This window comes from Perca flavescens, chromosome 5 (assembly GCF_004354835.1).
Source record: "Perca flavescens isolate YP-PL-M2 chromosome 5, PFLA_1.0, whole genome shotgun sequence".
In the NCBI taxonomy this organism is placed as follows: Eukaryota; Metazoa; Chordata; class Actinopteri; order Perciformes; family Percidae; genus Perca; species Perca flavescens.
The window spans coordinates 33,306,638-33,330,600 of NC_041335.1; the positions used below are offsets into that span (position 1 = coordinate 33,306,638).

A 23,963-nucleotide genomic window follows, 5' to 3' on the forward strand; every position below is an offset into this window, starting at 1 on the left:
ACAGTTTATGGTTAAAACCATAGACTGTTAATAATATACTTACTGTCTATGGTTAAAACACATAAAAGACCCAACTGCCTCTACATGCTCTTCTTGACAGTTTAAATTCTGAGTTTGCGCACTACAGCATGTGACCTTTCAAAATAAAAGACGAATCAAGTATTTGTACACCGACGTGATACATTTGATGATTGTTTTGCCATCGAGATTAATACATTTAACTAAACTAAATACACGAGTGCATACAACTCATGATATTATGCTACCGACTATTGTTTACAAGTATTTCATTAAAAAGTCCACAAAGTCGATCCCCTGCGGAACTATTGTGACAGCCGCTCAGCACGCTTTTTCCTGCTCGCGGTCAAACGTAACGGAAACACTTCCTGAACCGCCTGGTGTTACCTCTCCTGTCGTCCGGACTGAGCCGCCTGTCTGCCGCTGCTCGGGCTCAGAGACTCGGGGGATGCTGCCGCAGAGATGGAGTTGAATCACAAAAACAACAAAGTGTCGGACGGAGTTTGAGACAAAGGGAGGGGGTTAGCGTTTGTTCGTTCTGCTGAACTGGTCGCTGGATGGATTTTGTTTGAATATAAGACAGGAGGGGAAAAAATAGAAAAATGAAGCTGCTGAAGCCGAGCTGGGTGAGCCACAACGGTAAGCTTGTGCAGGAATCTGTTGGACCAAGTTGGGCTTTTGTTGTCGGCAGAGGGGGGGTGAAATGATAAGGAGGCATGATGGTGTTGGTCGACACTTGTTTGACTTTTCTGTCACTTCATAGTCACTCGCATACAATACTTTATTCAACAAATGAACACACACATCTTGTGTTTTTGTCAACATCAGTACCACTCCTCTGTGCTCCAAATATATTTAATGTTTGCTAACCTTAGCTTGCTAGCTAACGTTAGTTAGCCCCCCCACGGCTAGCTCGGTTGCCCTGACGCTAGCTAACTTACCTTCAAAATGACACATTTCGAAGTTGTTGTCTGAAAGTGACTTATATTTTGTTTGATTTTAGCAAACGCTCCTTATTTTTTGTTACAGTGAACATGCTTGACGTGGAGCTAAAAGAAAGTGTCTCTCCAAACTGTCAGTTTTGGAAAGTTAACCGTTGGGGAAATGGCCTGAATTTAGGGTGCAGCTGACTATTAACGTTAGCTTATGTCATTATAGTCAAGTAACTCGTTTTTAAGATTATTCTTTAAGCCTGTGAAGCATCCTTAACATGCGTAAGTGTCCACGGCCGGAAAACCAAATGTGCAATGGACATGTCCAAAAGACATGTCTTATGTCTTATCTAACGTTACAGCAGAGACAGCAAGCAAATCCCTTCAATTTAAAAGCTGCAAACAGCAGATGTTTAGTATTTTTGTTGTTGATTAAGGACTTTCCGTAGAGATGCTCTTTGACACTCAAAATAACCAGCAAACATGAGTTTCCTTCTTCTTCCACTGTGCACAAGTTCAAATATTTGGGCTTTAGCGTCAACATCTACCATCAAACATCTTGCATCCTTATACAACCAGGCACTGAAACATGAAGCCTGTCCGGTGGCATCACTGTAACATACTAAAAACATACAATTGACTTAGCTTTGAGAGCTTTACTCATTTTTGTTTTCAACTGTAAAATACCACATCTAGACCATCTCCATAAAGGGCTGTCAACTCTGGAACACATTACCAACTGGAATCATATTAATTCCAGATATAAAATATTTTACAACAAAGTGTGTGCTGTACCCATTTTTAGCTAATTGTACTGCAAATTACCAAGGTTTATGGTGTTGTTGATGTGTATTTAGTTATATTTCCATATCTGTAGTGTATTATGGTTTTGTGATACTGAAAGCTGTATATTTTAATTACACCAGTGGTTCCCAAAGTGGGTCAGGGGTACTTGAGGGGTTCCAGTGAGTCCCCAGCACAATCATTTATTTTTACTGTAATTCCATCCACAAATAACATAATGTATGACTGTTTTGGTCATGTGTTTGATACGCTTTCTGTAATAAAACATTTAAAAGTAAAAATTCTATCATATGACAAAATCTCATCAAATGGGAATCTGTGGTCTAATTTGTGTCACTTTAGGGATACTTGACGTGAAAATACTTGTGAATTACACTGTACATGTTAAAGCCAAACTAGGGACAAGATTTGAAAATTGGGCTAGCATTAGCTATAAGTCAACCAAAGGTTTCCAGTCCGCCCTGGGGCTGGCTACATTTTATTGATGTATTTTATTTACACCACCCACAGTAGCTCTGTATGCCTGTAAAGAGAAAATATCATAAAACTATGATTTGACAAATATCATTAAATGTTGACATATGTTTTGTTCCACAGGCAAACCCATATTTTCAGTTGACATCCACCCTGATGGGACAAAATTTGCAACTGGTGGGCAAGGTAAGACCAGATCATTTGGCACTGAAACCGCTTCATTGTCGTAGGATGTTACTGAAATTAAATTAAATGAACATTTGTCATTTATATAATATCCAGTGCTTGATGAAGTACTGGGTTGATGACTATGTACAGTGTTGGTGTCTGTTTCTTAAGACAGTTCTGAATCTGTATCACATCATACTAAATGTTCTCCTGCAGCCTAGGGCTACATATTGTGTAAGATTTTCAAAGTAAAACACAGAGATGTCTTAATCATGCCGTCATGGAACAGAAAGTCAGGGGTGTATAGGCTTTAATTTTGGATTTGTTTTCAGGAGAGGATTCTGGCAAGGTGATGATCTGGAACATGGCCCCAGTCCTCAGGGAGGATGACGAGAAGAATGAGAATATTCCCAAAATGCTGTGCCAGATGGACAATCACCTAGGTAACCGGCCTCATCTGTAGAAATGTTTGGTTAATTGATGTATTGATTAATTCCCCGCTGTGTAAGTTTTTCTGTTTTAAGCAAACTAGTTCTTCTAAAACCTATACAACTTTACTATAAACAATACTAAACACTGCTCCAACTTCTACATAGAAAAAAACAAATACAGCCATGGTTGTATTATGATGTATTACGCATCACCCACCACATCAAGCACTACTAAAGCATCTATCTGTTCAATCCTCATTAACTCCAACCTCTGTTATAGAATTAAAGGCTGAATGATATCAGAAAATCAATGGAACATCTATGAGACGCATACGAGAAGAAAATGGCATAATGGGTTAGGGTTAATAACTCTGTATGCCTGTGAAGAGAAAATCTCTTAGTGAAACTGGGGAAGATATCATATTTGAGTAGCTTTCTATGGAGATTACGTTTCACGAAGAGTGCCAGAGAAAATCAATATACCCGCAGTGCTACCCACCACTAAAATCTGGTGGGTTACACTGTTATATTTGTTCAAATGAGAATTTATATTTGCCAGACTTCAAAAACACTTAACAATAATAATTAAAGAATACTGCCAGTTGGATTGAGACAACTTCTATACAAGATTACACATATGATGTTACTCTTCTCCATTCTGTAGTCTTGACTATGTCACTGACTGCTTCTGACCTGCTAATTACGTATAGCCACCTCAGTTTCTTTCTGCTAGTTTGAAGTTCCTGTTTTAATCCTGCTGTGCTCCTTTGCTCTGTGAACAGCAAATAAGCAGATACTGCTCCTCTATTTCCCTACAATCATGCACCATTGATTTTACAGACCTATTTATTTCATTTTTATTGAACAGCTTTAAGCAGTACAACATGTTCTATGACTCCTGCTCCTACAGCTACTATTACTATAAATAGTAACGTTTTTTTCGTGCCAGCAGCCTAAAGTTTGGAGAAGTTGCATTCTGATGCAATAGTTTTTGTTATAATAATAATAATAATAATAATAACTATTTGTATAGCACCTTCAAAAACAAATAGTTTACCAAGTGCTTTGACAGGAGAAACAAAAGCAAATACAAAAATATACACATTGTAATAGTGAAAATAGAATATGGGGCAGCGTTAAAACAACAATTAAATAAAATGTAGTTAACAGTTGATAGGGCAACAAGACGACATCACATAAAAGCAAGTCTATAAAATGTGTTGTAAAAAGTGATTTAAGAAGAAGTGGTTTGAATCTTTTTCTATATTTTTATTCTACAACTACTGCTGCCCAGTCTCCAGCAGCAGAAGAGTGTGAATTGCACTAATGTGAAAGTGTTCCAAATAACTGTGCAAGCAGTCAGATTTAATAATAGGAACGTGTTGCACTACTATATAGCAGGCACTATTAATGCCCATCATAACACACAGCCTAGTTAGTTATATTTATAACCCGAGTGTATATTTGTCTCTGCAGCCTGTGTGAACTGTGTGCGCTGGTCCAACAACGGGCTGTACCTGGCATCAGGAGGAGACGACAAGCTGGTCATGGTGTGGAAGAGAGCTGCGTATGTACACACGCAAAATGTGCAAATACAAATGCTGTTTTTGCTGTTACAGTCCACTCTTGATGATTTAGAACGTAATATTATATTTTCATATGAACTTCTTAGTATTGTAAACCACAACGTTTTCTAAATCAAAACTAGATTTGTGCTGTTTGTGTTTTGACCGTGTGTTTTCTCTGTAGATTCATCGGTCCGAGCACAGTGTTTGGGTCGAGCAGTAAGCTGGCCAACGTGGAGCAGTGGAGGTGTGTTACCATCCTGAGGAACCACACTGGAGGTAAGACGCAAAACACACTAAAACTCTGTTAACACTGGGTTTTAAAATGCGATACGGGGGTCCGAACACCAACTGGACAACCGGGACACATCGTCTTTCACACCTGTGTCTGTCATGCGTCAAATGGGCAAGTTATAGCATGTTAGCACGTCCTTTAGTGAGGATGTATTTTCCTGATACGTTCTTGGGGATGGATTAGAATTCGCACTACAAAAATATGTGGACAGACCACCTCTGCATGTGGTTTGAGTGATGGGATCACCATGCCGCTTGGTGGTCGTTTACACTTGTATTAAATGTTGTTCACCTGTGCTCTAATTTTAAAACCAAGTGTAAACCGGGTCTTAGATCTATGTACACAGACCAGACAATATATCTACAAAATGCACAAAGAAAACATTAAAAACACACAATGTACGCACACAAGTAAATTAACTAGCATATCTTAAAGTTTTGTTTACTGTCAGTTTTTCTAGCATATATTTGCAGTGTATTTTCTCTCTTCCTTGCATTAGCAATACCGATTTTGTAAGTATTTTAAATCAGCATTATTTACATCATTCTTCTTCCTTGCCTTTGTTTTCACATTGGTGTGTTACCACCACTTGTAGCTCAGTGGAATAGTGAAACCATTGGAGGAAATCTATATAGCACCACCTGCGTGCATATGCATCCGTGTGCGTGTGCACTGCACAAGACAACACAGGGACCCATTCATAGAAAAACAGCTCCATAGCGCTACCAGAAATCAAAACGCCACAGGGAACCTCTAATTAGTAACACTAAGACACTACATTAGACTCAGGCAGTGATTTCGGTGTGTTTTGTTTGTAGATGTGATGGACGTGGCTTGGTCTCCACATGACGTGTGGCTGGCCTCCTGCAGCGTGGACAACACCATTGTCATCTGGAACGCTCGCAAATTTCCAGGTAGGAGAAAAACGACTTTTAAAATGTATCATTCGCAATAATTAAAGGAAGACAGAATATTTTGCGCAGTTCCTCTTGACCTAATGTCATTTCATTAATCATGAGCAGAATTTAAAGGAGATTTTGCGTTTGAGTGACATTATTAAATATATATTTTGGCAAGTGCCAAGAGTTTAATGAGATCCATACCACTCTTGTGTTTGTATGTTAAAGCTACAGCTAGCAGCATGTTAGGTTAGCATAATGAGTGTCTACCAAAGTATCATTCTGGATACTACTACTGATTAGCAAAATAATACATTTTCAAATCCTGCACATAAAAAAAAATTGTTTTTCCTGAAAATGCAAAATACTGAAAAACCTCTCTGCACAATGTATTGCAATTTATATTGCAATACAGGGTTGCAAATAGCAATTTATTTTCATTATCTTATAACGTGCTGCTTATTTTTCTGCTACTTGATTGTTCATTTAGTTTATAAAATGTCAGAAAATATACTCAATAAAACTTCTTAAAGCCCAAGGTAATGCCATCAAGTTGCTCATTTTACCTGACTGATACTAGACCTAAATATCAACCTAAAACATAAACATTCAGTCTACTATCACATGAGACAAAGAAAAGCGGCAAATCCTGGAAGCTGGAACTTGGTAATGTTTAGTCATTTTTCAAGCAAAAACCAATGTACCAAATAGTAAACAATCTTTATCAAAATAGTTTCAGATGAATGTTCTTTTGATAAACTAATTGATCATTTTTTAACAGCCTATAACACTGTTAGTATTAAACAGTATGCAGTATGTTGATAGAGCAGGAAAATATCATCGATGTCTTCTGTGTCTCTCCAGAGATGGTGACATGGCTGCGAGGACACACTGGGTTGGTTAAAGGTCTGACGTGGGATCCGGTGGGGAAATACATCGCCTCCCAGGCCGACGACCACAGCCTTCGAGTGTGGAGGACAGTGGACTGGCAGATGGAGGCCAACATCACCAAACCCTTCAGCGAGGTACAAAAACACTGTCGGCTGTGTTTGATGATGCAGTGGTGCGCACAGGGTTGACATTATTACATGGGAACGTCCACATTCGTTATGCGTTTTCACTCTTTTATTTGTAACATCTGTATGTTTTCCTCCCAGTTCTGCCACAGCAAAGTTAACCAAATGAGGGTCTGAATTAGTTTTTGTTATTTCTATCTGTGTCTCAGTGCGGCGGGACGACCCACGTCCTGCGTCTCTCCTGGTCTCCAGACGGCCAGTACCTGGTATCGGCTCACGCCATGAACAACTCCGGTCCCACCGCACAGATCGTGGAGAGAGACGGCTGGAAGACTAATATGGACTTTGTGGGCCACCGTAAAGCTGTCACTGTGGTTGTAAGGAAATTTTAGTCTGATGTTGTGCATTTTAAAAGTGTACGTCTTAACATCTGTCTGTCTGCACACTGATGGATCTGGTTTCTTTCTCTGTAGAAATTCAACCCAAAGATTTTTAAGAAGAAACAGAAGAACGGCAGCGCTCCAAAACCCGGCTGTCCGTATTGCTGCTGCGCAGTCGGCAGCAAAGACCGATCGCTCTCCGTCTGGGTCAGTTACACGCTTCACTTTGTTTTAGAAAATGGTCATCACTATTGGGCAACTGACTTAAAATTCAATATTACATATTACTAGTTACTTTTATTTGAAAGTAAAACGCTACTTTACAATATTACTGTCTATGTAAAGTAATGTGTTACTGTATAAACTACTTTTGTGTTACTTTCACACCATCTTAAGGCGCTGACACACCAACCCGATTATCGGCCGTCGGACAGTCTGGCGAGGTCGTTGACTCGAGTCTTTTCGATGTGTTCCTTGCCGTCGTCAGTCGGCGGAGCCGTCTGCATCCAGCCGATTCAACAAGTCAAATCGGCCAGTGGGCAGTCGGACTCAATGGCCAATCTGATTGGTGGAGTGCCAACCCTTGACTAGCGAATCGGGGCTTTTTACACAAGAAGAAGCCCGAGAGCTGACAACACCAGTATCTTCTTATTACTAGCCATCGTATTTTCTTCCGTTCAACGAGTAATGACAACAATGATCCTTCTTGACTACTATCAACACCCTCTGATGAAAACAATGTCTGACGAGGTCTGTTTACGAGGTCTAGAGAGATGTTCCGTCATTTCCAGTTTTCATTTTTTGGGCGACAATACAGATTAGCGCCGCCTGCTGTTACGGAGACGTATTACGTCTCGCGCACGCGCAGAACGTACGCTCAAGTCGGCGCCGCATCAGTGTGTCCTGAGGCACTTTTTTGAGAGACGGGAGCCGACTGATCAGTCCGACTGCCTTTTCTGCCGACGGTCAGCCGTCGGATTGGTGTGTCGGAGCCTTTAGCTGTTCATCACACAGCGTTAACGGGAACAAACACCTGGCAAGCTGCCATAGTTTTTGGTATTGGTTGTTTCAATGAAGGCTACCTGTCAATTTTAATATCAACTTTTTTAAATGTTGAATGATTGTGTTTGTGTGAGAAAGTTCCTTACCCTGTTTTAGTTACTGCTTAGTTCCTGGCGATACTAATGTTTCCTGTTTCTCCTCTTCAGCTGACCTCTCTGAAGCGCCCCCTGGTGGTCATCCACGATCTGTTTGATAAATCGATAATGGACATTTCCTGGTACGTTTTTGAAAGGCGCTGTGGGGCCTGTCACACATGTGCTTCAGTGTCTCCCTCCATAAGTTTCTCTTTCGCAAAGACTTAACATTGAGATGAAAGAAATAATCTGACCTTGTTAGCAGCTCCAGGTCTTCTGTCTGCAGGTCTTACAAATGTCTATTTTTATAATCACAAGCTATTGGAAAAATGCTGTTTGGTTGCAGTGCCACACTATTCATCACTACTCTATACTCTCTTATCCATGAACAGGATTTTAAGACATTACTGGTACACCCTCCGTTTGTCTGAGTTAGAATTGTGTTTGTCTAGGACTCTGACAGGTCTGGGAATGTTAGTGTGTTCGATGGACGGCACTGTGGCCTACCTGGACTTCTCACTGGATGAACTGGGAGACCCACTGAACGAGGAGGAGAAGGTTAGACACGCATCATGGAATCACATCTGGCTGCTAACACAAACTTAGTTATTTAACTCAATAAACCAAAACAAATTACTCCTATATTTAAAAGAGACCCTGTTTGTCTTTTCTCAGTACTGATAACTTAAAGTATTTAGTATAAAGTCATAATACCGATTCCCAACCAGAATGTTCTAAAATAAACTTTCCTGCATTTGCTTTTTTCTGTTGACTGTGTTAGTTTTTCAAGAAAACAGTTACATTTCTAGAAATCTTGGTGTTGCCTAAAAGTGTTAATCTCTGCCTTTTTTTTTAAGATACCTGCATTGCATTTTGTCACATCTTAGAATAAAATCTAAACTAACTAACTCTAAACCAGCTACCAGACACATTAATTGAATGTGTCTGAGCTTTATTAATATGAGAAAACACATACTAACCTCTGTTATCCAGTAGTTTTTCATGCTTAAAAGGTAAGAATAAACCGATGAGGTCTGGTTTGACACTTGAAAACAGCTGTTTTTTCAACAGTTTTTACCTGGTATGAATACCAGAAAGGAAAAGCAGGATTTGACTGTCGTAATACCAGTTTAAGTTCTAGAAACACCTTCCGATCATGGATATATCATGTTATATAGCAAATCATTTGTGGTTCAGTTATAAAATATGTCGGTTTCCATGAGCGGAATAAAAACGTGAACGGAAGTGAAAACCGAGTCGCCCGAGCTATGTGATTTATGTTTACAAGCCCTGGTTGGCTTGTAATTGGTCAATGCCACCCAAAGAAAATAATACAAAACACAACCTCTTTCCATCATTCCATCAAGAACATAAAGAACCCAAATTAAACTTCCTCTCTCTCTTCCTCTGACACACAGAACAGTATCCATCAGAACATTTACGGTAAGAGTCTGGCTATAACCAGCACCGAGGCTCAGCTTTCCACCACCATCATCGAGAACCCCGAGATGCTCAAATACCAGCAGGAGCGTCAGAACTCGGCCCAGGCCAACTCGGGACCAGGAAGCGCCGGGCCCGAATCCTCAGCCCCCAAACTCAACAGTGTGATGAACGGAGAGTCTCTGGAGGACATCAGGAAGGTGGGAAACTGAAATGTTACATCCAACAAGCAGCAGAGTGTCGGGTTCTCATGCATTTGATAAAGAATCCTAATTTGTTCATTTGTGTGTGTTATTTTTATACACACATTTCTGCTTAGAATTACTGGTATATTAAAATATAAAGTCACAGAACCGAGTTTCCGACTCTGCATAGATTATATATTTGCAATATTTTATTATTCAGGGAAAAGACATAGAAACTCACTGATTATGTTAAGAGAATAGAAGATACACCGTTTTACAAATACAAGTCAAACACAGGAGAGCAGATGATGTAGAATAACTTGGAAACAGCCCATTTTCAAATATCTGATGTATTGGATACATATTTATGAACACCATTTAAAAGCTCCTTTTTTTCTTTTTTAAACAAATACTTTTCTGATATTTTTTTAATCTTAAATATCTTGGATGTGTTATTTTGTGGTCTTGCAGAACCTTCTGAAGAAGCAGGTGGAGACGAGAACCGCAGACGGCAGAAGACGAATCACACCGCTCTGCATCGCTCAGCTGGACACGGGGTACAAAAATGTGAAACACTACGGTGGCCCCCAAGAGCTCAAATTAAAAAAATGCATGCAAATAGACCCAACACAAGCAAAATAAAATAATATAACCTCATAATCAATTTGCCAACACATGCACAACAGAAAAACACTGCATATGGAGAAAGTACAGCAAAATAGTCCTTCTGTCTCTGCAGGGATTTCTCGCCGGCTCTGTTCAACAGCGCTCCCATCCTGCCCTCGGGCTCCTCCATGTCCAACCAGCTCACCCCCCAGCTCAGCTCCGACTCCAGCCCAGGACAGGCCTCTTCTCTGGGGCTTAGGCCCAGCCACGACCCCATGCTCACCTCGCCTCCACCCAACAGCACCGCCAAGGGGCTCGAAGACAACAAGGATGGGTATAAACTGTTCTGTCTTTTCTTTTTCTATGATGTTCTATCTGCGCTTGTTAACTTTTTCAGATTTCTCACTCCTAACTCTATCTCCCCTCCCCCCGTCCTCCTCTTCCTTTTTTTATTTCGTTTAAAAATGCCCTTGATCTTCTCATTCCCTCCTCCTCTTCTGTTCCTTATTTTCTGGTTCCCTTACGTTCCAGTTTGAAGACAAGCCTTCTGCTCACTTCTGCATCCAAGATCGAGCCAATGAAAGCTTTGGACTCCAGGTTCACGGAGCGGTCAAAGGCCACGCCGGGGGTCACAGCCGCCATCTCCTCCATTGCTGGACTCACGCCTCTAGACAGGTGATCAACTCCGTATAAGTGAAGGAAAACAAATTATACAAATGTGAGAAAAGAGGACAAACCGTCTCTAAAACAAAATTGGGCTTTTCTGTTCATCCAGCAGGCCAAAAGACGGCATCTCCGCCCTGAAAGACATAAAAACAAAAGATGACACCAGCAGCGACAGCGAGGACAAGATGGCCTCCATCAACAAGAACTTGTCGTTCAGCAAGAGGAAACCTGAGATGCTGATGGATGGAGGAGAGGTGGTGGAGAAGAGGAAAAAGGGACGGCCCAGGAAAGACAAGATGGCTGCACCCATCGCCCAGCCCTTCACGCAGGTAGAGAGATGGAGGAAAAAGATGGAACAGATAGATGGATGGAGGTCCCGGTACATCATTGAACTCCAAGAGATCCATTCATGCCTTCACAAAAACATTAACAAACCAGAACAAGAACATATTCAGGTCGTGAAGACATTAATTAACCCCGTAGTTACAGAATGTCAGTCAGAGCATATTTTTTGGCTTCAATAGTTTTGAATTGAATAGCAAGTACTATTGAAAAGGTCTAGTAAAAGCTCCTTTTGTGAAGATGTCCTTGGAAAAGAGAGAGAGAGAGAGAGAGAGATAAATGTATGATTTGTCCCTCCTCTTCCTGTCAGATAATTCCTCCAGCAGAGCGGGAGCCCAGCAGGGTGGCAGCTCCTCCAGCTGCTCTCAAACTACCAACGCCCAGTATAAAGAAGGCCTTCAGTCTGCAGGTAACACACTGTGTGTGCGTGCGTGCGTGTGTGTGTATTATTTTTAGAACAGAACCACCTTTTATGTACAGTTTTCTGCTGGATGTTAAGGCCGTTTTATGGCTCTGCGGAGGCTCCACACAGAGCTTTCGCCGTAGCCTACGTAAGTGGCCTGAAGTTTATACTTGTGCGCTGGTGTGTGTGGAGAAGGAGAACCAGGAAATGAGTCAGGGGAAATGCAACCCTACCAAGCCACGTCGTGTAGTTAAATTTTAAATTTTTCGAGAGGTGCGCGTCAGGCTACGGCGTAGGGTCTGGTGTAAAAGCAGAGGGGTCTGCGGGGGTACGCCGTCGACGCAGAAGCATAAAACGGCCTTTAAGCTTATAGTACGTTTTACTCCCCTTAAATTATTTTTTTTAAGCTAGCGGAATATGTGTTTGCAACCCAAATGAAGTGACATATATTTAGCATTTTATATTCCTACTTTGTGTTTGTTTGTTGCACCTGCGTCTGTCGCACACGAAATTTAAAAAACAGAACTGAAGTTGCAGTGATTGTACCTGGCCTTCGCTCACAGTGCTGTATGTGACAGTAGTCTGTAGTAGTCAACTCCCTCTACTGGTGACCAGTAAGAACTGCAACAACATCAGTAGAAATGATCAAGAAATGGTCTCTTTTCTTTGTTTGTGAGTTAGAAGTAAACAGAACACAAATAATCATCCATCTCTTTCTACCCATAATTCCCGATGTTTCTGTAGTTTGTTTACACAGCAGTTTAACATATTACAGACAAAACTACACTTGACGCAATTTTCTCAGTGATACTTTTATGTTAATGCCACTTTGATCTGCTCTGACTTACCAAACTAAGGATGGTAACGCCGCATAGATCATAGGGCTGCACGATTATGGCCAAAATGATAATCACGATTATTTTGATCAATATTGAGATCACGATTAATTATCACGATTATTTGTTGATTTAACCAAAACAAATTTTATTGTCACATAGGCCAATTATAACTTCTTTTACATCCATATTGTGCTACATTCCTGTTAATACATCCATATTGTGCTATATTCCTCCTTTATTGAAGGATACTGTGAAGGAGTATGCCATTTCAGCTGTTGTGTGACCACTTTCCATACATGCACGTTTGCCGTAAGGTATCTACCTGATGAAATAGCAACGTGGATTTCATTGGCTCATTACACTGCTACTTACATGTCTGCGTTGCGCTCTGATGCTCCGAAACCCACGTTAGAGGCAACATAAACATCGCTGCATGTCACGCTAGTAAACACTAATAACACGTTACACAGCAGGTAACGTTAGCCTACTGTTAGCCACAGTAGTAACTGGATTAAACACAGCTAAAAAGCTGACAGCTAAACGGTGTAGTGTGAATGTATTTCCAACAACGGAACCCTGATTGGCTCACGGAGGCACGTGATCAGAGAGTGGTTTATGGAGCGCTAGAGTGGCTTTGCAAAAACTTTGATAAGGAGCGTTCTATGACGCATTTTAAATATCGCTCGATCACGCAAATTTGATCGTGGGAAGCCAAAATCGTGATCGTGATTAAAATTTGATTAATTGTGCAGCCCTAATAAATCAAATAACATTTTGGGTGTGAACATACATTGATTTTTTATTATCAGTCAGTTAGGATAACACTGTTTCTCGCATAGCTGTTGTTAAGCTATAAATGGAAAATGTGTGTGTAGGTGAGCATGGAGCCGTCAGTGTTCCTGGAGGTGGAGAACGAGGTGTCGTTGGTTGCGGGTTCAAAGCTCAGCCAGCTGCGATGCTCCAGAGACGGACGAGACTGGAACACACTGCTGCCCAGCTCCGTGGTCACTGCTGCAGGGAGCAGGTACGACGCTCAGCGTGTCATTCACAGATGGAGCTCGTCTTCATGCCTCCATCGATTTGTATAAATAAACGAATCAACAACACAAAATCTGTTTTTCCTGGCTCTTCCTCTCCCTCAGTGACGTCATCGCCGTCGCCTGTCAGGACAGGATGTTGTCCGTGTTCTCTTCCTGTGGGCGGCGGCTCCTTCCTGCCATCCAGCTGCCCACGCCTGTGTCAGCTCTGCACTGCACCGCCCACTTCGTCATGGCTCTGACAGCTGGAGCGACGCTGTCTGTCTGGTCCGTGCTCACAGATTTTGTTAGAAATGTTGTGGTGGATTTCTTCTATTTTCTTTTTTAGACGTGATCTGTATTTATTTGGGATGTTTCTAACTTGTATGTTATTTCCCATGTAGACTTATTCAAAACATAGTTTTATACGTGCATTACAGAGATATTTGTATGTTATTTTTTCCCTCCGTATCAGTTGATAGAAATGCTGTTTCAGTCAAAGCTTTTCATGTAGAACAATACAAGAGCAGTGATGTGATTGATGGTATTGTTTCTGACATATTCAAATAGCTTTATTAATTTGTTTTCTTTCTGTGTGCAGGGACGTTCAGAAACAAAAGGCTTTGGTGAAGAACGAGTCCCTGCTGACTATTTTATCTGGTGAGACACTGCAGCATGTGACGATGACACAGGAAGAATGCAACATTTTGGCGAATACATTTATCTGCTTTCTATCCTGGAGGGGAAGATGATATCAATCTCACGTCTGTGATAAGTATGGTGCTGGGCTCAGTTAATAAAAAAACAGCAGCTGCTGTGAGTAGTCTTTTAGTCTTTATGCTTAGCTAGGCTAACCATATCCAGACTCGAGCTGTGTACTTAACATACAGACATGAGATATGGATATCCGTCTTACTCATGAAAAGAAAGCAAATAAGTGTATTTGCCAAAATGTTGAATGTTGTTCCTTTTTAAAGTACATTCAACAAATGATTTTGAAAGAAGATGATCCATAAGAGGTTCTATCCCCACATGATGATGGCTTCAAACCACGTTATTTTGACTTATGTAACTTATTTATTGTATGTATTTGCATCAGTGAGTCTGGAGAATGCAGTCACACTATCCTCCCTAAAAACATTGTGTTTGTGTTTTGAAGGTGCAGACACCACAGTGTCTCAGTCTCTGCTGACCCAGCAGGGAGTTCCAGTCATTGGACTGTCCAACGGGAAGTCCTACTGCTTCAGCTCCTCACTGGAGACATGGTGAGACTGTAGAGTAGAGACACAGTACGGCTGAAACAACCGCTAAAAATATCACTGAGTTTGGTTCAAATGATTCTTAAAGAGCAGGACGCCGACTGAATAATTCAACTTCTTAAGAATTATATCGTGTCTCCCTCAGGACTCTGATAGCAGATAAAGGAGACTCTCTGGTCCAGTGTGCTGACTTTAGAAGCTGCCTGCCTACCCAAGATGCACTTGTGTCCCCAGGGCCGCTGGCTGTCATGCAGGGCCGCAACCTTAAGTACGACAGCAATATTAAATTGCCACTTCTCAGTCCAGATGAAATGTAATAAAGAATTAAATTAAAAAACAAAAATGTCTCTGGTCCCTGCAGTGCTGGTCGGCTGGCGTCCCGCCTCTCCTCCACCCCTCACCACCTGCAGCAGAGCATGACCATGGCCTTCCTGGAGAATCAGCTGGCGTCTGCTCTGACTCTGCAGTCAGCGCAGGAGTATCGTTACTGGCTGCTCATCTACGCCCGCTTCCTCGTCAACGAAGGTACCAAACTATCACCCTCTAAGGGTTTCGAGACTTTGAACACAGGACTGACTGTATATGTGGAGCGTTGAGTCTGATTTTTGTTTCAGTTTTGACTGATGTGTTTCAGTTTTGACGTGTGTGTGTGTGTGTTACCTGCAGGCTCGGAGTATCGTCTCCGAGAACTCTGTAAGGAACTGCTGGGTCCCGTCCACAAATCAGCGGCCACAGCCTGGGAGCCCACCACTCTGGTATGATGACAAATGGCCTCTTCTTCCTCCTGTCGAAAGCTGTCTTGTTTTCCCATGGCTCGGTCTCTGACCTCTTTTATGTGGGTTTACTGACCTATAGGGATTAGAGTGCGGATCGGGTTGCATTTTTCTGTCCGAGCCCGGCCCGCGTCCGACCAAGCAGTAACCGAACCCAACCCGAGCCCGACAGGCATTAGGATATTTATGTCCGAGCCCGAGACAGTTAAAATAATTTTTTTTTCTCATACTAATGACACATGTAGGTTTGTTTGTGTGGAAAGCCCGCTTTTATTAAGCAACTGTAAGAAGGCATTTGGAAATGTCAACAGATGAGCGCATCAGAGCACACGGGGCAACAAGCGCACGTTAACACAGACGCGCCCCATTGGCTAATAATAAGCTGTTTTAAATTTAAAATGTTCAATCATCATTTCTAAATATCTGTCCGAACCCAGCTCGGGTCGGTTATAATAGGCATGTCCCGATTGATTTTTTTTCCCCGGCTCAGAGTCCTTAATAATATCGACTATCTGTCGATACCGAGTCCAGTCTGATACTTCTATTTACCTTAATGTTGATCAAATATGGATCTGACCCATTGAAATAACAGCTGTTAATCTGACAGACCTCTAATTTCCACGAGCGACTTGATCCAAATGGCATCTGGACGTCCTGATTCTAAAGCCTTTAAATTATGAATATGACATAAAAGCGATCGGTTCATTTAACTAGAGAAGAGGCATCACTCTGAACGGCAAGAAACACTCAGTCCAATCACTTTGTGCAGTGGTGTTACTGAGTGAACTTTCTTTCCTCGCAGATGATCGGTGGGTGAGTACAGACACCGGCTACAGAGAGCCCACGAATCTGACCGCGGCCACGTTGGGTTTGAAGTTACTGGAATTAACGTTAATTAGTGGCAGTTTAAAACCCAAAGATATTAAATTTACAATGAGACAAATCAGAAAAAAGCAGACAATCCTCACGTTAGAGAGGCTGTGAGCAGCCATTATTTAGCATTGTTGTTTTGCTTATTAAACTATTTAATTTATCGAAATTGGTGATTAATTTGCTGTTGATCAACTCATCAGTTAATCAATAAAAAAAATCTGGACTGCTTAATTCTCACACCTGTTGCAAGAAATGCTGACTCATATGATCTGATTAACTGATTAACTGTGATAATATTTCACTGGTCCATCGTATTGTGAACATTGTAGTCCTGTTTCAACCTGTGCGAACAAAGCTAATAGCTAATACATTTAGCCCTCGCTAGCTCTGCCACCACAATAACTGTGACATGTTGCTAACTATTTGTTTCCTGTGTTAAGGGTCTACGTAAGCGCGAGTTGCTGCGGGAGGTTTTACCCGTCATCGTTGAAAACCTGCGATTCCAGAGACTGTTCACTGAATACCAGGACCAGCTGGAGCTGCTGCGCAACAAATAGCACACACTGCTACAAACAAACACACAGACTGACACAAAACACACACTCAAACTCATCATGAAATCAGTTTGGTTTGTCCCGGCTCGGCTCGGATGAACTCGGACTGCTTTTTCTCAACTTTGGAAGCTTGAAACGCTGTTCTGGCTGAAATCTGAAAAACACATCCTGGGTGTTTTAGGAGAACTTTACTAACAGCCAGTCCACAGCTTTTCAAGCGCTGGGACTTTTCAGTGCTGTTGCTCACTGGGGAGAAGTGGTGGGTGCTTAGTTTTATTTTTTTCTAATCACGATCTCAGTATGAACTTTCGTCTTTTGTCTTTTTTTCCTGCTAAAAGTGTTTTTTTCTGACCTATGACCCTCTCCTGCTCTCCTAATTATGAACATAAAAAGATTAACTTAAGAGAGGTGCTGACAGAGTTCGCAGGTTGGATTCCTGCCACGTGTGAATCCTTCTTAAGTCGGTTTCCCTCCTCGGAGAGAGAGAGCAGAGGTGAGACGCTCATACAAATCAGAATGGATGTAAAAGAGCAATATGCTTGTACCAAAGTGATGCCTTTAAGTGTAGAAATAACCGCACGCCTCTATCTGCAAGGTGAAGGAAATGAGGGGAATCCAGACAAAATGGTTCAACCGGCTTTTTAAAGGCTAAATCTGCCAACGGGAGAATTTTTCTGAGCATATTGGCTGTCTTTAAAAGTGACAATGCAAATGCCAAAAATGTGAAGTCACAGCGAAGAAGATAATCAAATGTATAACCCCACTGGAATTTTGAAATTCTGAAATACAAGATGGACCTCTGGAAAACAAAGTCAACAGGGTTTAAATGGGTTTAAATGACGCATTTTGCCTCATTTCCACTGCACATTTCAGCCCTACTCAACTCACTTTTGGTACCAGAACTTTTCTCTTTCATTTTTCATTTGGAAACTGCTAAATTCAATAAAACTTCCTCAACTGAGCAAAAAGGTTTAACGCTTGCTTCCCCAACCCAAAACTTTTGCTAATGGAAGCCCAAATCCGAGTTTGAGTAGAGCTGCACCGTGCAGTGGAAATGCAGCGTTTGTGTCACTTTTTACGGCTGGTTCTAAATCACGGAAGCATTCACACGTCACTCAAAGAGTACTTAGAGCATTTCAGATGGTAGAAAATGTGTTTGTGCACAAACAGGAAGCACAGCAGCCAATTGTGCATTGTGACTAAAAATCAAATGAGAAATAAACTAACATGAACACAATGCCAGACTTAATAACAAAGATTAGGCGATGCAGGAATGTGCATCAGTCGCATCTTGAACTTCAACAATGTTAGACATCAGTACAAGTTGTCTGTCATTTTTGACTTAATTTCATCAATTGTTACACACAATGTAATAATTTTTTTAAAAACAAGATGATCAAACAAGGTTTTAACATAATAAGTGGACTTAATAAGTCCTATTTGTATTGTGTTGGGTGAATAAATTCAGAACCAAGCTCCTTTATCATGACATCTCAGATTATATATTTACTGTATACCACATTCTCCTGCCTGCAGGTGTTGCTGAAACACTCAGAAAGGTGGGAAAAAATAATTATTTTTCTTCTTAATACGCACAGGTTTAACTAAATATCAACAGTGAATCCTCTGATCTGCAGAGACTTGGAACATTTGACTGTAAACTTGGGCCACAGTCCCATACAGACACGTTCATTGTGAATATCAGCTGCTCGAGGAAAATATGCTTAGGTCAGCCTTCCATAAAGCAAAAGCAGTCAATCTTCAACCTATATTACTGGATGTGTATCAAACAGGCCTCCTCTCTCGTATGTGTTCTAGTTTCACCACATGCTTTTTTTAAACTCATAAATCACACTAAAGGGTTTGCCAGTTAAAACGTGGGATCGTTGTGAAATGATATGAACGTTTCAAACAGGCCCAGTGAAGACATGGTATGTAGACATTATTTGGTCTGTTTCATTTCTTGTCCCTTGTAAATAACATCTTTTTTTTTTGATGCAACCTGTTTGTTTTCTCTCTCTTGCCGGGCAAAAATCACTGTAAAGAAATCAGTTTAATCAGGACATTTTTTTCGTCTTGCATCCATTAACTTGACATTTTAAGCAGTCATGAAACCTGACAAAACATAATTGAACTTCAAGAAAAAGTACTTGTGTGTAGCCTTTTTGTCCACAGCAGCAATCCTCCGCCGTGTGTGTGTGTGTGTGTGTGTGTGTGTGTGTGTGTGTGTGTGTGTGTGTGTGTGTGTAGTGTGTAGTGTGTGTAGTGTGAGCTTAAGAAGCTTGTTTACTGCTGTATTTGACTGCACAGTGTGGAGAGCAGCACTGAGGCAGAGGGGAAGAACTCATCTTTCTTTACCAATCTGTACAGCATTACTTTCTTTCAATTCTTTTTTTATTTTTGCTGTTAGTCATTTTTTAAATGTTTGTACAAGGCAATTTTTCGTTTCCATTTTCTATAAGAAAAAGAAAAAATGAGTGGAGACGAGCTAAAATTTAGCTTTGGAAGAAAGAAAGTGAAAAACTAAATAAACGAGGAAACAGTTGGGTTTTGGTCATTTCCTGTCTGGTGTTTCTTAAGTGTGTGTGAACGAGAGAAAGTGTGACCGCAGATGGGGGTTAAATGAAGATAATATGAAAGAAGAACCTTTCAACTACCAAACACATGATATTTGTGCGACACAGATCACACTGTATAAAATCAAAAGATAACGTTAAATATGAATTTGAGTGTGAGACTTCTTACTGGAGCTCTGCCATTTTTACTTTTCAATCCATGTGACATTATGCCAAGTTAATGTGTTGTATTCTTTAAAGATGTACCAGTGAACTCAGGATTTAGTCTGCATTCTCCCTCACTTTGAATCTTACTTTAACCTAACCCTTCTTGTGAAATGCTACTCTTCATAATTTGTATTGTTTTATACAGAAGCCAAGGAGAGGCAAGTGAGAAAAACAAACAAAAATTCTGGTCATTTTCTACATCTAATCTAAATTGTTTTATTTCTTGTATTTATAATTTAAGAACCGGTGGGGAAAAGTTTTGCCCGGATAATTTTTTATAAATTTTCTTTTATCTGTCAAAACGGTAGCTTTGATACTCATTTCAGCCACAAGAGGCTGAAGTGCACCGTTGTTTTCACCTGCTGAAAGATGAAAAGTAAGGAACTCAAAACCATTATTCTGGCAAATCCTTCTTAACCTGTTGCTTAATCAGCAGAGAAAACAATTCAGATCAGATTTAGAAATAGATAACCCAGATTTCCTCCCATGCCTCTCAGGGCTTCCATAGTTTTAATTTGCATCAATATGAGACATATCACTACCTTTGAAAAGTTAGAATTAGTTTGGGCCCCAAAAGAAGAAGAATTATATGATTCAAACTTCCAGTTAGTTGATGTCCCCACAGTGTTGCATGATATAGAAGAATACTGTTGGATCTTGGATTTATTTATTTTGTCCAGTCCAGAAAAGTGTAGGCCTAAGTAACCCTGGATCATTACTGAAGCCAAACAGTGCAATGTTGCTCTAAATATTGAGTCAGTGTGTTTTCTTTGGGCACTCCGCAGTCTACTCAGTGGTTAGATTGAAGAGATTTAAACTGTGATTTGTCAGTCCATAGTCCACATAACACATTTCCTGTTAATTCCAGCTTGGTATATGGCAGCATTATTGGGAACTTGACACTGAAACAAGAACGTTTTTATTTTGTTTCTTTTACCGATGACTGCTGATTTCTTATTTCTTATTCGTCTGTTGCTCAGACATAGGTGTCTTACACTGGTGGCGCTGGGCTACCTATATGTATATATATAATTAAAAAAAATAGAACACAAAAAAAGAACACTAAAATACTGTACCTAATTAATATATACATGCAAGTTTATATATATATATATATATATATATATATATATATATATATACAGACCCCCCCCATAAAATGTGTCCTCCCCAATGATCACGGTAAATCTGCACACTTGTATGGATAACTGTTACCTTTGTATTTGACATGTTGTGCATTAAGGCCTGTTTTTTATATTTTATAAATGTAATGAATTATTATAATTATTACTAATTTTTAATTTGTCTTTGATTGAATTCAGATCTTTGAGCTGGTTCACTACCGTGACCATGAGGTCTTATCTTTACAGTTCTGCAAGCGTACACATTTGTGTGTGTGTGTGTGAGAAAGAAAGACACAGAGGGCATATATATATAGTCAGTTATTGTTTTTTGACTTTTCGAGAGTTAACCCCATTACAACCAATATAGAAACTTTATGCAGTGCTTGGCAACACAAACTGATTTAGCCTGCCAGCCAGCTGATCAGTACGTTCTCTTCCCAAATGATTAATATCACTGTAGTTATGGCGGTTAGACTGCTTCTTCTTTGTACTCAGTGATTACATTGATGAAGAGAAAAGGTGAGGAGCTGTATTAGCGTCCTTATCCACAAACATATGACAATACAGATTCACTGCACATTATCATACCTACAGTATGCTTACGCTTAATATCTGTCCCTATCTTACCAAAGGGAAGGCAACAGCTCACTAATAATTCAGTCAAGGTACAGCTTACATGGAGAACACGTGGGGTTGTGGGCAAATATGATGGCTCTACCACATGTGATTGGTCACTCTTTGGTGGATTTCAGGTTGAGTCTATCGTAGGTGTAATTCACAGGGGGGATAGGGGGGTTACAAATTTGCAGCGCTCCATGTAAGAGACAAAAAGTCTCCTCCTGTTGAGGAAAGCTTGAACTGAACACAAAATAATAGGCAACCTTACTTATGCCTCCTTTTTTAAAGCTGTTTTTAAATGCACAGTTTCCAGCAAAGTGCAGTTAAATATTAAATATGTTTTAGTGTTTAAATGTCATGTGTTCTGGCTCCATCCGTCTTTTTACAGTCAGAGTCTTTCATATGAGTTTATTTCTTTTTGCGAGCAGCATTAGACACCGAGGTGTTTAAACATTCAATAAACAACTTGGGAAACATGAATATGTTTATTGTTTAAGACAGTTTTCATACAGTAACTTTGTATATAGGACAGGTTATGCATCCAATTTAAATACAGATGACATCGGCAATAACACAATGTGACGGCTCCTAGGCCTACTAAATCCCTTTGGTTGTTGGGCTCTGGGGATTGGCTAATGAGGACTGATGAGTTACACCTGGAGCAACGGATTGCTCCCGTCTATAGGTAGGAGTGCTTGGGCAGTCATTCGCTCTTCCTCCTCCAGGTTGCTTGGTTTGTTTGGATTTTGGGTTTAGTAATATTTGCGTTCTAGCTTTGATACATCTACAGACATCCATACATTTCACACATTACTGATTAACTGATTTCACGTTTATCTTTGTTACTTTAATAAATTTGGTTTAACTGAACAAACATGTGTGTCTCCCCCTTTTTTTCATGCCTTTGTGCCACGTCATGACAACAGTGTATTACAACATTTAAATTCTTGTTATTCATTTAAACATTTTAATACAGATCCAGTTTAACAATGACACAATTGTAAGGGTTCATTTTTATGCAGCTAGTGTTTATTTCTCTTAAACACTTGTTGCACAGTAGAAAATCTACACCTCAATTTGAGATTATCGAGAAATGTCATTGTTAACAAATAAATCCACATTCACATTAATCTTGATTAAAGATCATTTGCAGTGAAAAGAGCACAATTTAACTTGGAAACATAATTCTTTGTACTCTCCAATGTATAGACCACCTCACACGGAAGTTTTCGCTGCATAGTTGACCTCTTCTTTATCTCTACGACATTAAAGACCTCATAGGGAGGAATCAGCACTTCTGCTTCGTTCGGAAATGTAGAATAGGGGGAGATATCTGCTCCCATGCACGTGACAATCTCAAAGCATGACTTCTCTCCGAAAATGTCTTTATTGCTGTAACCACCCTGTGAGGCTGAGGTGAAAGAGCCAAAACGAATCAATGTGTTTTCAACATCTTGGCGAAAGTACTCGTTGACTCTACGGTAGACAGTGAGACATTGTTTTTTATCAGAGGCACTTATATCTTGAATGGCAGTAGTCAGGAGAAAGTGAAGTGCGTGATACCCGAATGTGGTCTTGTACCCAAGTCCTTGGGTTCGAACTGCAGCATTGAATTTACTATACACATCGGTTTCGTCAGTGTAAGTACGAATAGCTACAATCTGTTTTCTTTTCAGTACTTTATTAAACCATTCCCCCAATGGTGTGTGTGTGTTCTCTGACCTGTCCCAGACCGCCTTGAAGTTGTTGTCTTTGTTCTTCTCATTCTCCAGGTCTTTTGTTACCCTCTTCTTCATGTCTTCTTTGCACCCATCGTACATGTCGTCAACAGAGTTTTCAGCCATATCCAGTGGAAGCACACTGTTCTCCCCAGTTTTAGCCCCAGCTACAGCAGCAGATTTACAGGCCTCCTTCAAAGAAATAATAGACATCTTGAGAACAATTAATCTTATTTTCTTCATCTTACGGATGTTAGTGCACAGCAGTAACAATGAAGCAACCCTACCTTTATTGTAAAGATGATGACCATTGCTACAACAAAGACCAAAAATGATACCCACGGTCTTCTTAACCACTGTTGAGACATAGCTGTTAGATCAAATAATCTCTGGCAATTTGTGGAGTCGAGCAGAAAGACCCGTCAATGGGACAACATGATCTGGGTATAGTACACTTATATAGGAAACAAATGAGGAAGTTAAACAGACACAGACAAAGTAGAACAGGAAGGAAGAGGTGGTTGTGAACGATAGACATGAAAAAATACGGGAAAGTAATGGCTTACCTTCACAACTCTGTGACGAAAGAGAACCAAAAAGACTCCTCCTGTTCAGAACAGCTTGAACTGAAACAAAACATAATATT

At 40.4% G+C, this 23,963-nt stretch overlaps 2 protein-coding genes across 3 annotated transcripts; one reads left to right on the forward strand and one right to left on the reverse strand.

Moving 5' to 3' along the window:
• The first annotated feature begins 348 nt into the window (after positions 1–348).
• hira (histone cell cycle regulator a) lies at positions 349–18,818 on the forward strand. 2 transcript variants are annotated; one of them, XM_028578841.1, is made up of 25 exons: positions 349–657; positions 2,352–2,414; positions 2,729–2,839; positions 4,304–4,394; positions 4,577–4,671; positions 5,506–5,601; positions 6,451–6,611; positions 6,812–6,979; positions 7,076–7,189; positions 8,191–8,261; positions 8,571–8,676; positions 9,537–9,758; positions 10,215–10,300; positions 10,483–10,683; positions 10,881–11,024; positions 11,125–11,344; positions 11,668–11,766; positions 13,475–13,623; positions 13,742–13,903; positions 14,217–14,275; positions 14,775–14,880; positions 15,020–15,142; positions 15,236–15,399; positions 15,541–15,629; positions 16,961–18,818. In XM_028578841.1, exons 1-25 carry the CDS (start codon positions 621–623, stop codon positions 17,075–17,077), a joined length of 3,054 nt encoding a protein of 1,017 aa, XP_028434642.1. In that variant the 5' UTR covers positions 349–620; the 3' UTR covers positions 17,078–18,818. The 2 variants fall into 2 exon arrangements, with proteins under 2 accessions (XP_028434642.1, XP_028434643.1); XM_028578842.1 differs by having other exon boundaries at positions 11,128–11,344.
• Positions 18,819–22,620: 3,802 nt separating this feature from the next.
• On the reverse strand, positions 22,621–23,756 carry LOC114556366 (erythroblast NAD(P)(+)--arginine ADP-ribosyltransferase). The gene is made up of 2 exons (XM_028579278.1): positions 23,605–23,756; positions 22,621–23,509 (listed from the first exon to the last, which is right to left on the reverse strand). The coding sequence occupies exons 1-2, from the start codon at positions 23,683–23,685 to the stop codon at positions 22,736–22,738; spliced, it is 855 nt and encodes a 284-aa protein (XP_028435079.1). The 5' UTR covers positions 23,686–23,756; the 3' UTR covers positions 22,621–22,735.
• Positions 23,757–23,963: the final 207 nt, after the last annotated feature.